Source organism: Electrona antarctica (genome assembly GCF_951216825.1).
Source record: "Electrona antarctica genome assembly, chromosome: 10".
Lineage (NCBI taxonomy): Eukaryota > Metazoa > Chordata > Actinopteri > Myctophiformes > Myctophidae > Electrona > Electrona antarctica.
Window position 1 is genome coordinate 2,368,667 of NC_136791.1, and position 24,573 is coordinate 2,393,239.

Sequence of the window (24,573 nt, forward strand, 5' to 3'; positions counted from 1 at the left end):
TAGAGATATATCGGTGGCGCGCTATGATCTTGTAGATCTGCTATTTTTCAATAGCTAAAGTATAACATAATGCTTAGTTAAAACACCAAAAGGAGTTTCCGTCCAGAATGGGTTAAAACACTCTCCCCAACCTCACACCAATGGTTAGGTTTTGGCACCGTTTTACTGAGGTGAAGGTTGGGAATAAGGTTAGGTTTAACCGTTTAAGCAGTTTACTTACGTTATGTGTAGTAATACCAGGCTGAGCAGTTCCGCCGGTGTCCACCGGGGTGACTGGGGAGTATTCGGCTGAAGTGGTTAGTGTTTTTTTAAATAATTATCAAAATAAAAAAAGTAACTAATTTCCATATAATTGTAAAGTGGAGTAAAAGTACAATACTTTAGTCGGGTAGAAGTAAATGTAAATACTGAAGAAAGCAAAAATACTTCAAAAATGTACAATATTAAACAATATTAAGTACAGTACTTGAGTTCATGTACTTGACCATTAACTACTGAAGCCCCATTTAAAACATTTAAAATAGCCGATCTTCAAACGCTCACATGTTGCGTTGCAATGTGTTGACCTTGTAGATCTGCCATTTTCTGAAGATTGATATGATTTATTAATAACTTCATAAATTACGAACTAGTAACTATAACTGTAGCAGTCATTTGTACAATATTTCCCACTGATATGTAGTGGGAGTAGAAGTATAAAGAAATGGAAATAAAAAGTAAAGTAAAAGTACCATGAAATTGTACATACTTGAGTAAATGTACTCAAGTCAGAAGGCTCTACTGCTCAGAATGCATTAGGGCATTCACTTGAAAAGCAGTTAATAAAAAAAAAAAACACTTACTATTTTCTCTTTTATTATTCAAAATATAAAATTACAGTTGGGCTGGGCAATATGCCTTAAAATCACAAAGAATGTGTGGCTCAATAACGATAAAACAACATTACAACAAACATACATTTTCTAAAGATTACCAAAACAACGATGAATCAAATGATTGTAAAAAAGGAAACACATGTGAAAATAGCAGATCTACAAGCTCACAACGCATCGCGATGCTACGCATTATGAGCTTGTAGATCAGCTATTCAATATTTTATGCAGCACATGTAAATACTAAATAGTGTATTTAGTATTTACACGTGCTGCATTCCATAGATACATTTTTATGCAGCCATAACAAAAAAAAACAACATTAAAGATTACTCCACATTTTGACTATTTGCTGGGATCATGGGCGCCGTGATCTCAAAAGCTTCAATTAGGTCCTAGGAAAAAAATGATAAAATAAAAATTACTATGTGTCGTCTCAAAATACAATGTTATACCAAGTGTGACAGTTATGGGCCACAGGAAAAAACAGGAATTGAGAAGCACACCATTGCAATAAAAGGTGCAATTTTGAATTACTTTTGCAAACATTTTCTAAAAAAGGGCATGTTGTTAAAGTCACAGTAAGGAAAGTATGCGTTCTCTAGCAGCAGCTTGAATATAGTTAAAATCATCCCAATTTAACCCATTTTGACCTGAGATCAGATTCTAAAAATGTCTTCTACATCCTGACAGTTTTCTGAAAAAGCTATGTTTCTATGTCAGTCGTTCTTAAATTTTTCAAAAATAGCAGACCTACAAGCTCATAGCGCGCCACTCGGTGGCACACTATGAGCTTGTAGATCTGCTATTTTTCAATAGCTAAAGCATAACATAATGCTAACACTAAAAGGGGTTCCCGACCCAAAACGGGTTAAAGTCATTGTTCTTTGTTTTCTAGCTTTGTGAAGGAGTGCCGTCACTGCCTTGTGTTCACAGGTTCAACTGAAACGGAATTTAATTATGATAGAGATTGTTCAGACCATACAAGTAATACATAAGTACTATTGGATGCACGTCTCATACTTTACTTTATTTGTTTATTTAGTCGGGACAATGTACATTAATGAACATTACATTAAAGGAGCATTCAGTGATTTGGGTGATTTGGAAAACCACCCAGTCCGCCCCGGTAACAAAATGTGCACATGCACGCTCTACAGTGGGGGGAAGTGCAACAGGCCAACAGCATGTGCACCAAGGCCCGCCCCCACTCGATCATGATGGAGGAAGGCCCCTCTCATCCTGATTGGATGAAGGTTTTGCCACCCGCCACCAAAACTGAAACTAGGGTTTTTTGACCCCAGGGGCTCACTGGGGACAGGGAGGATTTCCTTATATGGTCAGCACACTCTAGGAGGATTATCCAGAAAAAAATAAGTGATATTTGAATTAAGTCAAATCACTGAATATACCTTTAAAAATGCAGTGTAAATATACCAGATTTAGCAAAACATGCTAATTTCCATCTGCAGTCCCCAGACATCGAACATCAAACAGTACATCAAACAGGGCGGACATACAGGACATAGCATACAAATACCTAGTACATTTCGAACGTATTAAGACTAGTAAGAATAAAAATAAGAAAAGATTAAACTATTATTAGGGTTTAATCTTTTCTTATTTTTATTCTTACTAGTCTTAATACGTTAGAAATGCACTAGGTATTTGTATGCCATGTCCTGTATGTCAGCCCTGTTTGTACTGTACTGTTCATGCATGTCTCTTTATGCTTTTATACCAGAATGATTTGGTTTATGCCACAGTGACACAAGCAGTGGTTCTGGATCTAGAGGCACCACTTGTATTCTTGAAACGGTCCATAATGGCCCAGTCGCTCTAGCCTGGCTAATAAGCCAGACCGAATCAGCCGCTGGCAAAAGAAAATTGCCTGCCGGCGGATTACGGTCTGGAGATTGGCCACACCAGAGAACTGGTGTGGCCAATCGGGACACGGTATGCAATATGGCGGGCTTTGGTACAGTGCCGTTCAATGCTTGAGACCTTTGACTGACAGTAGCTCTAACCAATTGCGTCAAAGAGAAAATGTTTGAACCCGCCCCCCGGGAAACAAGATCCATACACAGCATCTCCAGACTCAAATACCACACACAGTGTGATTTGAGTCTGGCTTATTAGCCAGGCTACAGTCGCTCACCTTCCAGCTCTGCATGCTGATGGACATGATGCATTGTTTACGGATGGCCGATTCTGCTTTGTCAGTCTCCCCTGATGTCACAGGGGCTGAAAGCGTGCACACGCACGCACACACACACACACACACACACACACACACACACACACACACACACTCTATTAATTCACAAATATGTTTGGTCTCTGCTGGCCACACACGCAAAACTCATTGAAATAGTTGAAAATGATTGATATGCCACAGTCTTGTTTATCACTGCGGGGTTGAAAGCTTGACAAGCATAGAAGAGATGCCAAAAGGGGACTCAGCCATGGTAAAAACATATGGAAAATACTTATTATCATTGTAAAATAGTAATTGAAAGAATATCAATTAATATTACCTTTGTCACTAAGCATTATTGTACAATAAGATTATTGTTCATCCAATATTCCACAAACGCACCATGCACCCATTGATGTCGTTTGCATTTCCATTCCATATTCTGTCCTGTATCTAGACAACTATAGATTTGTATTTCTCAAAAATGTAAAAATGCTGATATGACAAAACAGCAGTCTTACCAATACAGGGCAGCTTGTTTGCATCCAGGTACATCCTGGCCATACCATCCTGCAAAACAAACATCACAATGAATATACAGTACATACAGTACATCCAGGTACATCCTGGCCATACCATCCTGCAAAACAACATAACACAACATAACATAACATCCAGGTACATCCTGGCCATACCATCCTGCAAAACAAACATCACAATGAAGATACAGTACATACAGTACATCCAGGTACATCCTGGCCATACCATCCTGCAAAACAAACATCACAATGAATATACAGTACATACAGTACATCCAGGTACATCCTGGCCATACCATCCTGCAAAACAAACATCACAATGAATATACAACCATCCAGGTACATCCTGGCCATACCATCCTGCAAAACAACATAACACAACATAACATAACATCCAGGTACATCCTGGCCATACCATCCTGCAAAACAAACATCACAATGAAGATACAGTACAGTCCCCTCAAGCTCTGGTCCATAGCCTTCTACTGCTTCTACCATTCTGCCCTGCAGTAGAAGCTCTGGTCCACAGCCTTCTACTGCTTCTACCATTCTGCCCTGCAGTAGAAGCTCTGGTCCATAGCCTTCTACTGCTTCTACCATTCTGCAGTATAAGGCTATGGACCAGAGCTAAGTCCCCTCAAGCTCTGGTCCATAGCCTTCTACTGCTTCTACCATTCTGCCCTGCAGTAGAAGGCTCTGGTCCATAGCCTTCTACTGCTTCTACCATTCTGCCCTGCAGTAGAAGCTCTGGTCCATAGCCTTCTACTGCTTCTACCATTCTGCCCTGCAGTAGAAGGCTCTGGTCCATAGCCTTCTACTGCTTCTACCATTCTGCCCTGCAGTAGAAGGCTCTGGTCCATAGCCTTCTACTGCTTCTACCATTCTGCCCTGCAGTAGAAGCTCTGGTCCATAGCCTTCTACTGCTTCTACCATTCTGCCCTGCAGTAGAAGGCTCTGGTCCATAGCCTTCTACTGCTTCTACCATTCTGCCCTGCAGTAGAAGCTCTGGTCCATAGCCTTCTACTGCTTCTACCATTCTGCCCTGCAGTAGAAGCTCTGGTCCATAGCCTTCTACTGCTTCTACCATTCTGCCCTGCAGTATAAAGTTCTCAACGGGCCCAAAAATTATGGCCCGGCCCTACCCTACCCTAACTGGGTCGGCCCGAGGCTCGGCCCGACCCTAACAATTACCATAATGTTAAGCCCGAAGCCCGACAAAAGCCCGACAGAAAAAAAAGAGAGAAAAAAAAGCAGCGCGACGCGTTGTGAGCTTGTAGATCGGCGTTGCGGCACAGCGGCGCCGTGTCTCTGTGTGAAAGTGAGAACGGAGATCAACGGATTTATCGAAATAAAGGATGTATGTAACTCACGTTAGAATAGGCTATTAATGTTCCATAACTTCCATTTCAAATCATTCTAATGGATTCCATACAGTGGTGGTGGTGACTGACTGGTGAGTAGGCTAAACACGAATAGCAGCTGCAGCTCCCTCCCTTAGTTTCCTCTGAAGTGAAGTTGCTATACGTGTAGCGTGTAGTTATATATCACCATGGGTCGTTTGGTTACGTTGATTAATAATTAGGTTTTATTTATCGCAGCCAGCTGGGTTAACGAGACTCAGTGCAACATGACGAAAACCTGACGCTTCTTCAGCTGTGATAATCCGATTGATTTTATAAAATATTTAAGCATATGGCAACTTGGCAAGTTAACTGGTGGTTAGTAGCTCCTTTGGTGCGCAAACCAGAGGGAAACCAGCGGTAGCAAGGCAAGCAAGCAAGTCTCACACCATTCACTGTTCTCTCTGTACTGCCTGCGCGCAGTGCAGGACTGCGGGGCAGGCTGCAAATTTGCAATTGCTGCTCTGGCCTCGTACACACATGCCGGACGGACATGATCTGTTCTGTCTGTGTTCATGGCCGCCTCAAGCTCAATGCTTTTCCAATGGAAGTCACGTGGTTCGACATGTGTGTAAGAGGCCTCTGAGTCTGAAATGCCAGTGCGATGCGACCCCCGTCTCCAGTCCTCCTCCTGTCACAAGTGAATCGACTAGCGCAGCCCTCTTCATAATAAATACATACAGTACAACACAATAACATTACACAAATAACAGAATTGCTATTTTTATTATAATAACACTCTTTTAAAAAAAGAAAGAAAAAAGAAAAAAATCGCGGAAAATCACCGAGCCCGAGGCTCGGCCCGGCCCGACTAATTAGCATAATTGTTTGGGCCCGGCCCGGCCCGAAAACGTCGGGTCGGGCCGGGCCTGGTCGGGCCTGGTCGGGTTCGGGCAGAGTTTGAGAACTTTACTGCAGTATAAGGCTATGGACCAGAGCTAAGTCCCCTCAAGCTCTGGTCCATAGCCTTCTACTGCTTCTACCATTCTGCCCTGCAGTAGAAGGCTATGGGACCTTCTACTGCTTCTACCATTCTGCCCTGCAGTAGAAGGCTATGGGACTTTCGGTTTTAAATCTCAAATCGAAATCAGACCAGCCTCTCCTCTTTAGCGTATTTTAAAAGAACGTTTTTGCTACTCACCAAAACAAAGGCGGGTTGTGTCATTAGAAAGCCTACTTTCCTTAGTGGACGCACTCTGAGCCCCCCACCACACGTATAAACGGTACTTTTTGGCCAGAAAGAGATTATTTTTCACCGGAGGAAAAATATTCTCTATGAGGGAGTTCTCTGGGAAATATCGGTAGAGGAGTAACTAAAAGTAACTAAAAGTAACTGGAGTAACTAAAAGTATTTTCTTTCCCGGTGGAAACAAAATCCCTTTTTGACCAAAAAGTACCGTTTATACGTGTGGTGGGGGGCTCAGAGTGCGTCCACTAAGGAAAGTAGGCTTTCTATTGACACAGCCCGTCTTTGTATTGGTGAGTAGGTCAAACGTTTGTGAGATTTCCACTAAAGAAAAAAACGAAAGTCCCATAGCCTTTACTGCAGGGCAGAATCGTAGAAGCAGTAGAAGGCTATGGACCAGAGCTAAGTCCCCTCAAGCTTCCAAACTCTGATGTGAACATTTAAACAGATGACTCACCCTGAGGAGGAACGATGTGTGAAACATGTTTTCCACTGTATGTGAGAACGACGTGGGATCAATAACAAACTCATAGTAGGATATGGGTGAAGTTGCTGCAAATTGACAGAAAAATTTAAATGAGACATTTGTCTGTTTGAAACTTATTATTCTTTTGAAAGTTTGAAAGTTATTATTCCTGTTGTGGAGTTTGAACTCACGATCTTCTGCATGGTAACTCGTCAAGAATCCCAGAATCCTCTCTACCTCCTTCTCGGTGGCCTCTTGGTGAGACTCTTCCATTTGCTTCAACTTGAAGACAAGAAAATGGACAAGATGCATTAACTTTGTAGACTTGAATAATAACATCTAGTGTAATGTATCTTTTGGACATAAGTGAGTCTCAATAAATTACAATTACTGTACATGCTGAGCTGAATAATGGGTTATTGTCAATGATCCACTGTTCAGTGTGTGTGTGTGTGTGTGTGTGTGTGTGTGTGTGTGTGTGTGTGTTGTTTTTGTTAACCCATTTTGGGCGGGAACCCCTTTTGGTGTTAGCATTATGTTATGCTTTAGGTATTTAAAAATAGCAGACTGCTATTTTTGAAAAATCGAAGAACCACTGACATAGAAACATAGCTTTTTCAGAAAACTGTCAGGATGTAGAAGACATTTATAGAATCTGATCTCAGGTCAAAATGGGTTATTACATGCTGAACAAAATGACAAGAACATTGTCTTTGACCAGCATGCACTGCGAGTGTAGCAAAGAAAGTCAGCAGTGGATATACAATGTAGCTGAAACAAAATCAGTTGTATATATTATTGTTTTGTATTCAAAATACTTTCAAAAGATAGCATGCCGTTTATAGACATGATGCCAGGTTTTGCCATTTACCTGGCGGCTGGCACCCTAGTTATGTTGCAGCACTAAACCTTTACCTGGCGGCTGGCACCCTAGTTATGTTGCAGCACTAAACCTTTACCTGGCGGCTGGCACCCTAGTTATGTTGCAGCACTAAACCTTTACCTGGCGGCTGGCACCCTAGTTATGTTGCAGCACTAAACCTTTACCTGGCGGCTGGCACCCTAGTTATGTTGCAGCACTAAACCTTTACCTGGCGGCTGGCACCCTAGTTATGTTGCAGCACTAAACCTTTACCTGGCGGCTGGCACCCTAGTTATGTTGCAGCACTAAACCTTTACCTGGCGGCTGGCACCCTAGTTATGTTGCAGCACTAAACCTTTACCTGGCGGCTGGCACCCTAGTTATGTTGCAGCACTAAACCTTTACCTGGCGGCTGGCACCTTAGTTATGTTGCAGCACTAAACCTTTACCTGGCGGCTGGCACCCTAGTTATGTTGCAGCACTAAACCTTTACCTGGTGTCTGGCACCCTAGTTATGTTGCAGCACTAAACCTTTACCTGGCGGCGGGCACCCTAGTTATGTTGGCACCCTAGTTATGTTGCAGCACTAAACCTTTACCTGGCGGCTGGCACCCTAGTTATGTTGCAGCACTAAACCTTTACCTGGTGGCTGGCACCCTAGTTATGTTGCAGCACTAAACCTTTACCTGGTGGCTGGCACCCTAGTTATGTTGCAGCACTAAACCTTTACCTGGTGGCTGGCACCCTAGTTATGTTGCAGCACTAAACCTTTACCTGGCGGCTGGCACCCTAGTTATGTTGCAGCACTAAACCTTTACCTGGTGGCTGGCACCCTAGTTATGTTGCAGCACTAAACCTTTACCTGGCGGCTGGCACCCTAGTTATGTTGCAGCACTAAACCTTTACCTGGCGGCTGGCACCCTAGTTATGTTGCAGCACTAAACCTTTACCTGGTGGCTGGCACCCTAGTTATGTTGGCACCCTAGTTATGTTGGCACCCTAGTTATTATGGCACCCTAGTTATGTTGGCACCCTAGTTATTATGGCACTCTAGTTATGTTGCAGCACTAAACCGTTTTCTTTGCAATCATACTCAATGTGCTCACGATTTATATTCTGAAATTGAAATTAAAAGTTTGATTTTGAAATTCTAAATCATCATATTAAACCAGGATGCAGATTCTTGCAGTAATTATTATGTATCAGCTGTTACTGTGTCTCGTCCAAAGGGGAAAAGACACAGGTTTGAGGCAGCTTTTCAAAGTAAAATCTGCCTCATCTGCTGGGCACTCTAGCGCCTTTATTCTGAAAGATTCCTAGGCAAAAATAAAGTGTTAATTTACACAGAAAAAAACCTAAATGAAATGTACCTGAGCTGGCATGGTCCGTTGGGTCTCCTTACCTGAGCTGGCATGGTCCGTTGGGTCTCCTTACCTGAGCTGGCATGGTCCGTTGGGTCTCCTTAGTAATGAAATGTACCTGAGCTGGCATGGTCCGTTGGGTCTCCTTAGTGGGTGCCTTTCTAAATGAAATGTACCTGAGCTGGCATGGTCCGTTGGGTCTCCTTACCTGAGCTGGCATGGTCCGTTGGGTCTCCTTAGTGGGTTAGGGTTATGTACCTGAGCTGGCATGGTCCGTTGGGTCTCCTTAGTGGGTTAGGGTTATGTACCTGAGCTGGCATGGTCCGTTGGGTCTCCTTACCTGAGCTGGCATGGTCCGTTGGGTCTCCTTAGTGGGTGCCTTACCTGAGCTGGCATGGTCCGTTGGGTCTCCTTAGTGGGTGCCTTACCTGAGCTGGCATGGTCCGTTGGGTCTCCTTAGTGACTTAATGAAATGTACCTGAGCTGGCATGGTCCGTTGGGTCTCCTTAGTGTTAGTTAATGTACCTGAGCTGGCATGGTCCGTTGGGTCTCCTTAGTGACTTAATGAAATGTACCTGAGCTGGCATGGTCCGTTGGGTCTCCTTAGTGACTTAATGAAATGTACCTGAGCTGGCATGGTCCGTTGGGTCTCCTTACCTGAGCTGGCATGGTCCGTTGGGTCTCCTTACCTGAGCTGGCATGGTCCGTTGGGTCTCCTTAGTGGGTGCCTTTCTAAATGAAATGTACCTGAGCTGGCATGGTCCGTTGGGTCTCCTTAGTGGGTGCCTTTCTAAATGAAATGTACCTGAGCTGGCATGGTCCGCTGGGTCTCCTTAGTGGGTGCCTTTCTAAATGAAATGTACCTGAGCTGGCATGGTCCGTTGGGTCTCCTTAGTGGGTGCCTTTCTAAATGAAATGTACCTGAGCTGGCATGGTCCGTTGGGTCTCCTTAGTGGGTGCCTTTCTAAATGAAATGTACCTGAGCTGGCATGGTCCGTTGGGTCTCCTTAGTGGGTGCCTTTCTAAATGAAATGTACCTGAGCTGGCATGGTCCGTTGGGTCTCCTTAGTGGGTGCCTTTCTAAATGAAATGTACCTGAGCTGGCATGGTCCGTTGGGTCTCCTTAGTGGGTGAAACCTAAATGAAATGTACCTGAGCTGGCATGGTCCGTTGGGTCTCCTTAGTGGGTGAAACCTAAATGAAATGTACCTGAGCTGGCATGGTCCGTTGGGTCTCCTTAGTGACTTAATGAAATGTACCTGAGCTGGCATGGTCCGTTGGGTCTCCTTAGTGAATGAAATGTACCTGAGCTGGCATGGTCCGTTGGGTCTCCTTAGTGGGTGAAACCTAAATGAAATGTACCTGAGCTGGCATGGTCCGTTGGGTCTCCTTAGTGACTTAATGAAATGTACCTGAGCTGGCATGGTCCGTTGGGTCTCCTTAGTGAATGAAATGTACCTGAGCTGGCATGGTCCGTTGGGTCTCCTTAGTGAATGAAATGTACCTGAGCTGGCATGGTCCGTTGGGTCTCCTTAGTGGGTGCCTTTCTAAATGAAATGTACCTGAGCTGGCATGGTCCGTTGGGTCTCCTTAGTGGGTGCCTTTCTAAATGAAATGTACCTGAGCTGGCATGGTCCGTTGGGTCTCCTTAGTGGGTGCCTTTCTAAATGAAATGTACCTGAGCTGGCATGGTCCGTTGGGTCTCCTTAGTGGGTGCCTTTCTAAATGAAATGTACCTGAGCTGGCATGGTCCGTTGGGTCTCCTTAGTGGGTGCCTTTCTAAATGAAATGTACCTGAGCTGGCATGGTCCGTTGGGTCTCCTTAGTGGGTGCCTTTCTAAATGAAATGTACCTGAGCTGGCATGGTCCGTTGGGTCTCCTTAGTGAATGAAATGTACCTGAGCTGGCATGGTCCGTTGGGTCTCCTTAGTGGGTGCCTTTCTAAATGAAATGTACCTGAGCTGGCATGGTCCGCTGGGTCTCCTTAGTGGGTGCCTTTCTAAATGAAATGTACCTGAGCTGGCATGGTCCGTTGGGTCTCCTTAGTGGGTGCCTTTCTAAATGAAATGTACCTGAGCTGGCATGGTCCGTTGGGTCTCCTTAGTGGGTGCCTTTCTAAATGAAATGTACCTGAGCTGGCATGGTCCGTTGGGTCTCCTTAGTGGGTGAAACCTAAATGAAATGTACCTGAGCTGGCATGGTCCGTTGGGTCTCCTTAGTGGGTGAAACCTAAATGAAATGTACCTGAGCTGGCATGGTCCGTTGGGTCTCCTTAGTGACTTAATGAAATGTACCTGAGCTGGCATGGTCCGTTGGGTCTCCTTAGTGAATGAAATGTACCTGAGCTGGCATGGTCCGTTGGGTCTCCTTAGTGGTTGAAACCTAAATGAAATGTACCTGAGCTGGCATGGTCCGTTGGGTCTCCTTAGTGACTTAATGAAATGTACCTGAGCTGGCATGGTCCGTTGGGTCTCCTTAGTGACTTAATGAAATGTACCTGAGCTGGCATGGTCCGTTGGGTCTCCTTAGTGAATGAAATGTACCTGAGCTGGCATGGTCCGTTGGGTCTCCTTAGTGAATGAAATGTACCTGAGCTGGCATGGTCCGTTGGGTCTCCTTAGTGGGTGCCTTTCTAAATGAAATGTACCTGAGCTGGCATGGTCCGTTGGGTCTCCTTAGTGGGTGCCTTTCTAAATGAAATGTACCTGAGCTGGCATGGTCCGTTGGGTCTCCTTAGTGGGTGCCTTTCTAAATGAAATGTACCTGAGCTGGCATGGTCCGTTGGGTCTCCTTAGTGGGTGCCTTTCTAAATGAAATGTACCTGAGCTGGCATGGTCCGTTGGGTCTCCTTAGTGGGTGCCTTTCTAAATGAAATGTACCTGAGCTGGCATGGTCCGTTGGGTCTCCTTAGTGGGTGCCTTTCTAAATGAAATGTACCTGAGCTGGCATGGTCCGTTGGGTCTCCTTAGTGGGTGCCTTTCTAAATGAAATGTACCTGAGCTGGCATGGTCCGTTGGGTCTCCTTAGTGGGTGCCTTTCTAAATGAAATGTACCTGAGCTGGCATGGTCCGTTGGGTCTCCTTAGTGGGTGCCTTTCTAAATGAAATGTACCTGAGCTGGCATGGTCCGTTGGGTCTCCTTAGTGGGTGCCTTTCTAAATGAAATGTACCTGAGCTGGCATGGTCCGTTGGGTCTCCTTAGTGGGTGCCTTTCTAAATGAAATGTACCTGAGCTGGCATGGTCCGTTGGGTCTCCTTAGTGGGTGCCTTACCTGAGCTGGCATGGTCCGTTGGGTCTCCTTAGTGGGTGCCTTACCTGAGCTGGCATGGTCCGTTGGGTCTCCTTAGTGGGTGCCTTTCTAAATGAAATGTACCTGAGCTGGCATGGTCCGTTGGGTCTCCTTAGTGGGTGGGTTAGGGTTAGGGTTAGGGTTGTACCTGAGCTGGCATGGTCCGTTGGGTCTCCTTAGTGGGTGCCTTTCTAAATGAAATGTACCTGAGCTGGCATGGTCCGTTGGGTCTCCTTAGTGGGTGCCTTTCTAAATGAGATGTACCTGAGCTGGCATGGTCCGTTGGGTCTCCTTAGTGGGTGCCTTTCTAAATGAAATGTACCTGAGCTGGCATGGTCCGTTGGGTCTCCTTAGTGGGTGCCTTTCTAAATGAAATGTACCTGAGCTGGCATGGTCCGTTGGGTCTCCTTAGTGGGTGCCTTTCTAAATGAAATGTACCTGAGCTGGCATGGTCCGTTGGGTCTCCTTAGTGGGTGCCTTTCTAAATGAAATGTACCTGAGCTGGCATGGTCCGTTGGGTCTCCTTAGTGACTTAATGAAATGTACCTGAGCTGGCATGGTCCGTTGGGTCTCCTTACCTGAGCTGGCATGGTCCGTTGGGTCTCCTTACCTGAGCTGGCATGGTCCGTTGGGTCTCCTTAGTGGGTGCCTTTCTAAATGAAATGTACCTGAGCTGGCATGGTCCGTTGGGTCTCCTTAGTGGGTGCCTTTCTAAATGAAATGTACCTGAGCTGGCATGGTCCGTTGGGTCTCCTTAGTGGGTGCCTTTCTAAATGAAATGTACCTGAGCTGGCATGGTCCGTTGGGTCTCCTTAGTGGGTGCCTTTCTAAATGAAATGTACCTGAGCTGGCATGGTCCGTTGGGTCTCCTTAGTGGGTGCCTTTCTAAATGAAATGTACCTGAGCTGGCATGGTCCGTTGGGTCTCCTTAGTGGGTGTATGTAATGTACCTGAGCTGGCATGGTCCGTTGGGTCTCCTTAGTGGGTGGGTTAGGGTTAGGGTTGTACCTGAGCTGGCATGGTCCGTTGGGTCTCCTTAGTGGGTGGGTTAGGGTTAGGGTTAGGGTTGTACCTGAGCTGGCATGGTCCGTTGGGTCTCCTTAGTGGGTGTATGTAATGTACCTGAGCTGGCATGGTCCGTTGGGTCTCCTTAGTGGGTGTATGTAATGTACCTGAGCTGGCATGGTCCGTTGGGTCTCCTTAGTGACTTAATGAAATGTACCTGAGCTGGCATGGTCCGTTGGGTCTCCTTAGTGGGTGTATGTAATGTACCTGAGCTGGCATGGTCCGTTGGGTCTCCTTAGTGACTTAATGAAATGTACCTGAGCTGGCATGGTCCGTTGGGTCTCCTTAGTGACTTAATGAAATGTACCTGAGCTGGCATGGTCCGTTGGGTCTCCTTAGTGACTTAATGAAATGTACCTGAGCTGGCATGGTCCGTTGGGTCTCCTTAGTGGGTGTATGTAATGTACCTGAGCTGGCATGGTCCGTTGGGTCTCCTTAGTGACTTAATGAAATGTACCTGAGCTGGCATGGTCCGTTGGGTCTCCTTACCTGAGCTGGCATGGTCCGTTGGGTCTCCTTAGTGACTTAATGAAATGTACCTGAGCTGGCATGGTCCGTTGGGTCTCCTTAGTGGGTGCCTTCCTCTGGCGCTCTACCCTCTGCTTCGGAGGAGGGGGCTCTGCGAGGAATGAGCCCATCCTACCAGAACCAGAACAATGGAAACATAATAGAGCCACCATATATAACAGATTGCTTTGATGCCATCTGCGGAAGAGATGTAATAAACATTAACCCTTGGACTGCCACCCCTAATAGCAGCCTTCTTTTTATATATATATATATATAAAAATTATCCCACGATTTTGTAACCCATTTCTCACCCCTGTGTCAATGATCTAATGTGATCCTGGGCTCTACACACCCTCCGCCAACCTAGTCCCCATATATGGGGGACATGGGGAGAGCAACGGACTTGAACTCATGCTTCCTTCATGCCTGAGTGTCCAAGTTGCTCCTTTACACCTGACAGGGGGGAGTTTCCCTGGTTGGATTTAGTGCGTGGAAGGAACACGTTATTCCAACCAGTTCCTTTCCCCTCCATCAGGCGCCCCGGCTGGCCAGGGGGAGGCAGTTTAGAGACCAGGATTACTGCATGTTTTTTGTGAGGGTACAAAATGGCCTGGCCAATCAGCAGCAGCTATAGGCAGGATAGCTGCTGCTGATTGGCCAGGCCATTTGGTGGCCGGGCATCAAGTCTGCCTGAGAGTTCCCAGATGGGAGCAGGAGGGGGGAACCCAGTGTACTCTCTGCTGCCCCATCTGGCGGAGTCAGGTTATACCCTAGGGGGACACGGGGAGAACATGCAAACTCCACACAGAAAGGCCCTTTCGCCAACCCTGCCTCGGTTATGGGCACTGATGACGCAGAGGAGGAAACACGCCGCCAGCGCCCACAGGGTCCCGAGTGGGAATCGAACCCAGGACCTTCTAGCTGTGCGGCGACAGCACTACCAACTGTGCCACCCTGCTTTACAGTGCCTTCTGCCAGCTCTAGACTGTCTCTCTCTCTCTCTCTCTCTCTCTCAAACAAATATTACAAATTCTGCTCGATTCTTGAAATGAAATCAAAAAGCATAAATAGACAGACATCAAAAAGCAATAACCATTCAATTTCCTTGATCTTCCTACATTGTTGTAGGATTATACCATAATCATAAATTGTAATATAATATAATGATATTGTCTTTACAGAGTAATGGGAGAAAATAGTTTATAATTTTCCGACAAAAATATGAGTTTTTCAGGAATCCACAAAGATATTACTCTGCAGGTAAATGTATGAAACAGTCAGACCCAACTACAGTAGAGAATGAAGAGTATTATTATTATTAATGAAGATTATTATTATGAAGATACAGTAGATCAGGGGTGGGCAACTTTGACGATGGAGAGGGCCACTATATTTCCACACTCACTCCCTAGGGCCATATATTACTGTCGTCGCAAAAATAGCCGATCTACAAGCTCAAAACGCGCCGCGCTGCGACGCGTTTTGAGCTTGTAGATCGGCAATTTTTGCAAAATTCGAATTGAAATCTTGAATTTTTGCTATTTTTGAATTGGAATCCTGAAAATTAACATTTTTACGTCATTTCAAATGCCTTTAATTATACTTGTGTTGAGCAATGAGCTACTAATTTAGACTGAAGTAATTAAAGCGGGTCATGTTTGCATGTTGTGGAATAGTAACAGCTGAAATCAATATTATATCAGTATTCTGACATTAACCTGAGGGCCACATTAAGTGAAGGTGGGGGCCGCCAGTTGCCCAGCCCTGCAGTAGATAATGGCAGGTGAAGTGATGGGGCCACTCACATGTAATGGAAGGTTGGAGCCGTCTTGAAGCAGCACTGGGCTCTCTTGGCGACCCGATGCCAGGCGTCTTGGGGAAGGTAGCCGTCGGCTGCCACTCCGTTTTCCTCATCCTCGTCCTCGTTCTCCAGTCGGTTAAGCCCCATGAAGTTCAGCTTTCAGACGGACAGATGATAATGAGAGAAACATCAGCCAACACGGTTATATATGTGTGAATAATGGCCATGTGTAATTGTTCAATTGAAATGTGCAAATTAGTGAAATCGCAGCCCAATCTCACCCAAACAAACACAGTGAAATAGCACGGATTGGCAATTCCATACATACATGCCTAGAAAAACCCCAAATCCATACATATCATACTACTACTGTTTTGACCACGACAGAGGCATGGCTTTCACTAGTAGTGCATGTTCATGGACACTTTTTCATGAGTTTGACATTATTCACGATTCTGTGCCATTGGGTTTAACCCATTTTGACCTGAGATCAGATTCTAAAAATGTCTTCTAAATCCTACAGTTTTCTGAAAAAGCTATGTCATTCTTCGATTTTTCAAAAATAGCAGACCTACAAGCTCGTAGCGCGCCACTCGGTGGCGCGCTATGAGCTTGTAGATCTGCTATTTTTCAATAGCTAAAGCATAACATAATGCTAACACCAAAAGGGGTTCCCGCCCAAAATGGGTTAACTCGGACAGAGCCGAGTCGGCTCTACCGAACTTCGCAACGTTCGACACGGCAAATTGCACACTCACTGGTGGTCCCTCTCGTGGCTCAGGTTCGGTAGAGATGGCACCCCTCCCCATAGACACAGTCTAGACACAGTCTATGGGGAGGATTTCAGTGTAATATGTACGGATTTTGGGGGGTTTCTAGGCGTGTATGTACAGAATTGTGCCATTCGTGCCATTTCACCGTGTTTGGGTGAGACCGGGTTGGAAATCTACTTCACATTTGGACTCACGAGGTGCTCCGCGAAGGCAGACGGGTCAAAGGCGCTGCCCTCAACAAACAGCTGGCTGGCCTTCTCTTTGCACAGGTCAGCGGTCACGACCAGTAGCTGGGTGTCCAGGGCTGCTTCTCGAGCCTGGCGGACTGACAAGGAACAACTCATTAAGGTCTCATTAAGGTCTCATTAAGGTCAGCTGGCTGGCCTTCTCCTTGCACAGGTCTGCGGTCACCACCAGTAGCTGGGTGTCCAGGGCTGCTTCTCGAGCCTGGCGGACTGCCAGGGAACAACTCATTAAGGGGCATTCCACTAATTTTCAACATTTTACTATGTCATTAATATACCTTAGAGCTGTTGTGTGGAAATAATAAAAAAGTCCCCCCCATTCTGTGTTTCCTAGAACTAGAGGTCTGAAAAAAATCATTAATATGGTGAAACACATCTTGATGACATCATCAAGATGTGTTTCACCATGTTAATGATCTTTTTCATAATTACAGTTCTGGGGAACACAGAACTGTCCCACTGTAGAGTCCCGCTGTAGAGTGCTGCTGAATGAACCCTGACAGAACTCAGCTGTAGTCCCGCTGTAGAGTGCTGCTGAATGAACCCTGACAGAACTCAGCTGTAGTCCCGCTGTAGAGTGCTGCTGAATGAACCCTGACAGAACTCAGCTGTAGTCCCGCTGTAGAGTGCTGCTGAATGAACCCTGACAGAACTCAGCTGTAGTCCCGCTGTAGAGTGCTGCTGAATGAACCCTGACAGAACTCAGCTGTAGTCCCGCTGTAGAGTGCTGCTGAATGAACCCTGACAGAACTCAGCTGTAGTCCCGCTGTAGAGTGCTGCTGAATGAACCCTGACAGAACTCAGCTGTAGTCCCGCTGTAGAGTGCTGCTGAATGAACCCTGACAGAACTCAGCTGTAGTCCCGCTGTAGAGTGCTGCTGAATGAACCCTGACAGAACTCAGCTGTAGTCCCGCTGTAGAGTGCTGCTGAATGAACCCTGACAGAACTCAGCTGTAGTCCCGCTGTAGAGTGCTGCTGAATGAACCCTGACAGAACTCAGCTGTAGTCCCGCTGTAGAGTGCTGCTGAATGAACCCTGACAGAACTCAGCTGTAGTCCTGCTGTAGAGTGCTGCTGAATGAACCCTGACAGAACTCAGCTGTAGTCCCGCTGTAGAGTGCTGCTGAATGAACCCTGACAGAACTCAGCTGTAGTCCCGCTGTAGAGTGCTGCTGAATGAACCCTAACAGAACTCAGCTGTAGTCCCGCTGTAGAGTGCTGCTGAATGAACCCTGACAGAACTCAGCTGTAGTCCCGCTGTAGAGTGCTGCTGAATGAACCCTGACAGAACTCAGCTGTAGTCCCGCTGTAGAGTGCTGCTGAATGAACCCTGACAGAACTCAGCTGTAGTCCCGCTGTAGAGTGCTGCTGAATGAACCCTGACAGAACTCAGCTGTAGTCCCGCTGTAGGAGTGCTGCTGAATGAACCCTGACAGAACTCAGCTGTAGTCCCGCTGTAGAGTGCTGCTGAATGAACCCTGACAGAACTCAGCTGTAGTCCCGCTGTAGAGTGCTGCTGAATGAACCCTGACAGAACTCAGCTGTAGTCCTGCTGTAGAGTGCTGCTGAATGAACCCTGACAGAACTCAGCTGTAGTCCCGCTGTAGAGTGCTGCTGAATGAACCCTGACAGAACTCAGGATTTCTGGGACTTCAGTTATACAGAGGCCAGAGTTTTACACATTTCTTATTATTAACAATATTAATGCCAGTCTTCTTAACCCATTTAGGCCCGACGTCGAAATTTAAAAAATGTCTTCAAAATCCTGACAGTTTTCTGAAAAACCTTGTGTTTCTGTATCAGTGGTGCTCAATATTTAATTTCAAGGACCCCAAAAATTATATGTAATATGCCTCCGTCCCCCCCCCCCCCATCTGAAAAAATGTTTTTCCAGGGACCCCAACCCAGAAGCAAAGATTTGAGTTACAATGTTCACTCTGTAATAATATATATTGAAAGATTTGCACCACATTTTCAAAAATAGCAGACCTACAAGCTCGTAGCGCGCCACTCGGTGGCGCGCTACGAGCTTGTAGATCTGCTATTTTTCAATAGCTAAAGCATGACATGATGCTTGAAAAAGGGGTTCCCGACTTTTTCGGGTTTTTAGCAGCGTCTTTCCGCCGGTTTTCCAAAAAAAACGTGTCCAGTCTGCAAGGACCTTAATTCTCATTTCTCACCCCACATTGAGATTTGTTGCATTCTGCACCTACCATCTTTAAAAAGTTTGTTTGCCTCCTCCAAGACTTCGGTCAGCTTGTTATTGGCAGGACTCAGCATCTGCTCTCGGTCCTCTGTAAGAGACACACTGTATCAATCAACTGTATCAATCAACTGTATCAATCAACTGTATCAATCAACTGTATCAATCATACTGTATCAATCAACTGTATCAATCATACTGTATCAATCAAGACATACTGTATCAATCAACTGTATCAATCATACTGTATCAATCATACTGTATCAATCAACTGTATCAATCATACTGTATCAATCAACTGTATCAATCATACTGTATCAATCATACTGTATCAATCATACTGTATCAATCATACTGTATCAATCATACTGTATCAATCAACTGTATCAATCATACTGTATCAATCAACTGTATCAATCAACTGTATCAATCATACTGTATCAATCAACTATCAATCATACTGTATCAATCAACTGTATCAATCATACTGTATCAATCAACTGTATCAATCAACTGTATCAATCATACTGTATCAATCAAGACATACTGTATCAATCAACTGTATCAATCAAACTGTATCAATCAACTGTATCAATCATACTGTATCAATCAACTGTATCAATCATACTGTATCAATCAAGACATACTGTATCAATCAACACGCAGCAAAGTAGAAACTATTAAAGCTACCACCACAATTCTAAATATCAATTACAGCATAACCCCACTCTGCCCTCACTCATGAAACTTCAAGTAGCGTATAATGATGCCATGAGAATTTTACTCAAAAAGCCTAGATGGTGCAGTGCAAGTGAAATGTTTGTGGCTGCAAGAGTCAATACTTTTCAAGCTGTTCTCCGGAACTTAATGCATAGATTCATGTTCGCTTGGATGAGTGTGTGAATAGCATCATCGTCAGTATAAGTAACCCTGTCAAAAGCTGGACTAGATACTCCTCTAGCCTTTGAAGACATTGGCTTAAAAGCCTTTATTTATAACTGTCACAAATGCCTGTCTAACATGTACATTTGGACTGTTTTTTTATTGGATGTATATTGTATTTTGTGTTTTGTATGTTTCTCTATGGACCCCAAGTCTGCAATAAAGGCATTCATTCATGCTACTCACCTTGAACCGAGTTTATAAGCTCCCTGTACTTGGTACGGATCTCTCTCCTCAGGGCGGGATCATCCTCCTCCTCTAGCCCCCCAGCAGGCATTACATCTTCATCTCGACCAGCGTTGCCATTCTGCCGAGGTGTGGCCCCTCCGCTACCTCGCTTTCCTCCTCCTCGTCTCATGTCTGTAGATATGTAGATATAGTAGCCCTACTAATAAAAAACACATACAATACAGAGATTAAAATAGGGTGCATTTTGCATCCACAGGATGCAGGTCTACTGTACTACTGTACTGTTTTTTTAATTCTAGTTTATTTTGCTAGCTTTAGTTATATTAATCATTTCTTCTTCTTCTATTCTACATGAATATAACTACATTATAACCATATAAAATGAAATGCTTTTGTAATTGTTAAATTCTGCAATTTGTAAAAATATGACTCCTATAACGTGGTTGAAGTGGGACTCATAAAATGTCCCTGGGACTCATCTAAAAGACCATCCCTGCATCCCGGGTTAGGGTTAGTTACTCATTACATTGAAAACCTATTTACATCACTGCAATATTTGAAACATATTTTAGAGGTAGCAGGGTACAAAGTGAAGGTATTTTTTTGTTCACTGAATTTATCTTTATAGCTGTTGTGGGGTGGTACACTGCCTAGTTAGTACATGCTGCCTCAAGAGATATGTTTGGGGGAAGATAGTAGCCTGGCTTGGCCAGCCTCATAGCGGGTATTCACTGAAGATTCCTCCCCTCATATGCGGTGAGGAAGCGTCAGTGAATCTCTGCTATGAGTCTGGCCCCGCCAGGCTAGGAAGATAGCTTCTGCCACCGAGTTTTGTTGTGGAGTTTGGGGAATTATTTAGTCTGTTGAACTGAGCTGACTTAGAGCTATAAAGAGACTTTTAAACTTAAATTTGTAAGGGAAAGCAATGAAGCATGCACATAGAGGTAAGCCATTCCAGTATTTATATGAAGGTTTTATTAGCACTAAACGGTTCACACCACAAGCATGGGTTTAAAAACCAAATAGGCCAGCATGAAGCGGATTGAAGCCTACGAGTCACATGGTCGTCTGATAAACCTATCTGCTAAACGGCATCATTCCACCTCTCTGGTTCGCCTCAAGGCCCCTCCATGTTGGCAGAGAACACGGTTGAGACCCCCATGTTGGCAGAGAACACGGTTGAGACCCCCCATGTTGGCAGAGAACACGGTTGAGACCCCCATGTTGGCAGAGAACACGGTTGAGACCCCCATGTTGGCAGAGAACACGGTTGAGACCCCCAGTCAGTCAAGTGTGCTGAGAACCAAGAACCTTTGTGCGTTCGCTGCGTGGTTTGTTTTTCTTTTCTTTGCTTTACCTCAAAGTGGGGGTAGGGGGACCCCCAAGTAGGGGGACCCCCAGGGGTCCTTGAGGGCGTTCCAGGGGGTCCCCAGGAAAATTGGTCAGGCTACTACTTGGCCTCACACCTACAACTCAACTAACCCTTGCTAATTTTGTAAGGGTGGGGGTGGCTCACGGTAGAAGAGACGAGAGTATATATATATATGTTTCTTTTCCCTTTTTACGATGAATTCCTGTTGTACTTTGTCTATATAGAAGTGTCTATTTGTACGTCTCTAAATGTTTTGATGAATTGAACACGATGGACCCTCTTGTAAACAAGTGTAATGCTTTATTGGGTCGTCCACTCACAGTTAACAGTCTTTGTATTGAGTTTGTGCTTGAAATGTACTGTAATTCTGCAAACTGTTGATAAATATTTCAATCAATCAGAAACTTGCAATGGTCCTGGTGCACAAGATCCACTTCACTCGTACTCGTTTGATGTTTTTGCATAGAATTTGAAATATACATTTTGCTTGTTGATTCTATTTTTGTTTGGTTTTTCCCACGCTTGGTTTTGTCTCACTTTCTAAATTGATTATCTCCTGCTGTGTGTCTCCTAGGCTATTAGTTTGTCACTCTCTTAGTATTGTATGTGCGTCTGTGCTTTTCTTTGCAAACCGTTAGTATTCAATCAATCAAACAAATCCCAGGACATAATGGTTACAGATTGCATCATTGCAGCGTTACATTTAGCCTAAGATTTAGACTCTCGTAGCCTAGATGTATTTCAGTCAGAATCGATAAATGCATCTATGAGTCTAAATCTTAGGCTACGTTACATTATGATTGTACAAATGTAAATTAACACTGAAAGACTGTACTGTGAGCAAGGCGAGCAATGCAAGGGCAGTTCCTTCTTCCTGAACCTTAAAACCAAAATAATGTCCGCACGCACACCGATAATAAGCATATGTTCTTAAATCTGATTAGAAATACCACCAGTGATTTTGTTTCGGACTCACAGTACCCATAAAAAAGTAATCCATAGTACAAACAAAAGAAAAACGTAATCAGTGTTTCTACTGGCATCTGTGAGTAGCTATGACCGTTTTAACTATCTTTTACTTTTTAATATTTTGCACTGTAGATACTAGAATGGCGAAGAAAATGTTTTGCCAGGAAGGAGCCATGATCTATTCTAAGTGATCGACTAAAGCCTTTAATCATAGTTAGCCGTACGGCGTGTTTCTGTGGGGAAATAATAATATTTTGATATTTATGTCGATAAATGTTTACCTTCTTGCAGCTCGCATCAACACCGGAAGTAATGACAATGGCGGACTTTTCTTCACCTTTGATGGCAGTTGGTTGGTAGTATTGTCGCATTACCGCCACCTTCTGGTTAGTGCGGAGCACTGTCATCTCTCCACCGTCTGTGATGTCTGTCTTCTGCTGCCTTAGTTTGGGGCAGAGCCTTAGATATAGACACTAGATGGCACACTAAGGCCCAATCCCAATTGCCTCCCTCAAGCCCTGAGCCCTGAACCCTCATTGACTTTAGTGACGTCAGCTGTAAGTGCTTGAGGGAGAGGCTGCAAGGGCTCCAAATTGTTGTGAAAGGAATGGGACAGCACCATAGAGTATCAACAAACGCCTAGTTGTGCAGCATTGAGTCGACCAATCACAGTTGACCGCGTCACTCGACCCGACGTCATCGTCGCGCCGCGGTGTTGACGGGTGCGCGCGCAGCGCTGCATCCCCATGGCAACGCCAGAGCGTTTTGTGTATTATTTTATTCAAATGTTCCACGTCAGCGAACTCTGCGATTGGCTGACGTCCTGATAAAAGGACCAGCGTGTTTCAGAGAAGCTCATTGTGTTTCTGTCTCCATCATCACATCTCCTCCAGTCAGAGTGAGAGTGGCTGAAGGTCCAGGATGCGCTCGTTGGCTGCAGCTTTCCGCAGACTGAAGTTCCGCCTGGGCTTGGAGTCCCGCCTGGAGCGCCAGGTGTCCACACGGCGCCGGGCGCTCATCTGCGCGCTGCAGAGGGAGTGGGAAGTGGAGTGTGAGCTCAGCCACTGGTCGGCTGTGGGTCGGACGGCAGCTCCGCTCCCCTCTCCTCCTCTCCAGTGTGTGGTGTGCATGGACGCCCGGACTCAGGTGGTCTTCGTGCCCTGTGGACACGCCTGCTGCTGCCGCCTCTGTGCCGAGAGGCTGGCACAGGCTGGCAGCCTGGCACGCTGTCCTCTGTGCAGAGACAGCGTCTGCCAGTGGAGGGAGCTCTAACACCCCCCTCCCCCCAACGGCCCTTTTAAGGGCCACCTCCCTCTCCCATTGCTGTGACCTTGCCGTTGGTGGAGAGGCTTAACGACTCCATGACCCTGATTGGTCCACGGCATATTGCCGGTCCACATTAGGCGAGAGTCTGAACTAACGACAGCAAACTATTTCTACCTCTCTCTCTCTGTGTGTGTGTGTGTGTGTGTGTGTGTGTGTGTGTGTGTGTGTGTGTGTGTGTGTGTGTGTGTGTGTGTGTGTGTGTGTGTGTGTAATGGCCCCCTACACAACTTTGCACTTCAAGCCCCACAATACGGTTTCACCTACATGTATGCAAATCGATACGCACCTGTATCATGTCCCGACTTATAAAAAAGTCTCTTGGCGCCATGACCTAAACCGAACAGGAAATAGGCCATTTTGAATTGATTGTGGTGGTTTGCCGCAATTTATGCCATTTCCACGTGTCGCACTTTAACAAACTCCTCCTAGCAGGATGGTCCGTTCCACATAAAACTCGCTCTGCACACAAAAGACAACACAAAAAAACACAAACGTTGCCGTGACCGTGGCCACGCGTCACATTTCAACGCCAAGGAAGTGATAATAGCAGCTGATTGGTCGATATTTGATAGTTCTTTTTTTTTGCTATAACTTTTCAATGGTTTTACATCCAGACTTGTGGGTGGTGTCATCGGACTTGGTTTTGAGTCCTTGACCTTCATTGGTGTAACTTAGCCCCGCCCCTTCTTCTGATTGGTCGATATTTGATAGTTCCAATTTTGTCCTATAACCTTTCATTCAATGGTTTTACATCCAGACTTGTGGGTGGTGTCATCGGACTTGGTTTTGAGTCCTTGACCTTCATTGGTGAAACTTAGCCCCGCCCCCTCTTCTGATCAATATGCTATAGTTCCTATGATTTGCCATAACCTTTGAACAGATTGTGGTACAGAGTCATGAGTCACCTCACTGGACTCAGTTGGAAATCGTTGTCATTCAGTAGAGTCTCTGCTCCCAGTTCTGATTGGTCGATATTTGCCTGTAACGTACACGCGCGAGGGCCTGGT

General features: G+C 45.3%; 1 protein-coding gene across 1 annotated transcript; it reads right to left on the reverse strand.

Annotated features, from left to right (window-relative positions):
* Positions 1-838: 838 nt before the first annotated feature.
* LOC306931098 (non-structural maintenance of chromosomes element 4 homolog A-like) lies at positions 839-22,780 on the reverse strand. The gene is made up of 11 exons (XM_079512299.1): positions 22,522-22,780; positions 19,897-20,098; positions 18,779-18,859; positions 16,516-16,646; positions 15,553-15,704; positions 13,777-13,876; positions 6,852-6,942; positions 6,652-6,746; positions 3,591-3,639; positions 3,031-3,116; positions 839-1,267 (listed from the first exon to the last, which is right to left on the reverse strand). Exons 2-11 carry the CDS (start codon positions 20,066-20,068, stop codon positions 1,202-1,204), a joined length of 1,023 nt encoding a protein of 340 aa, XP_079368425.1. The 5' UTR covers positions 20,069-20,098; positions 22,522-22,780; the 3' UTR covers positions 839-1,201.
* Positions 22,781-24,573: the final 1,793 nt, after the last annotated feature.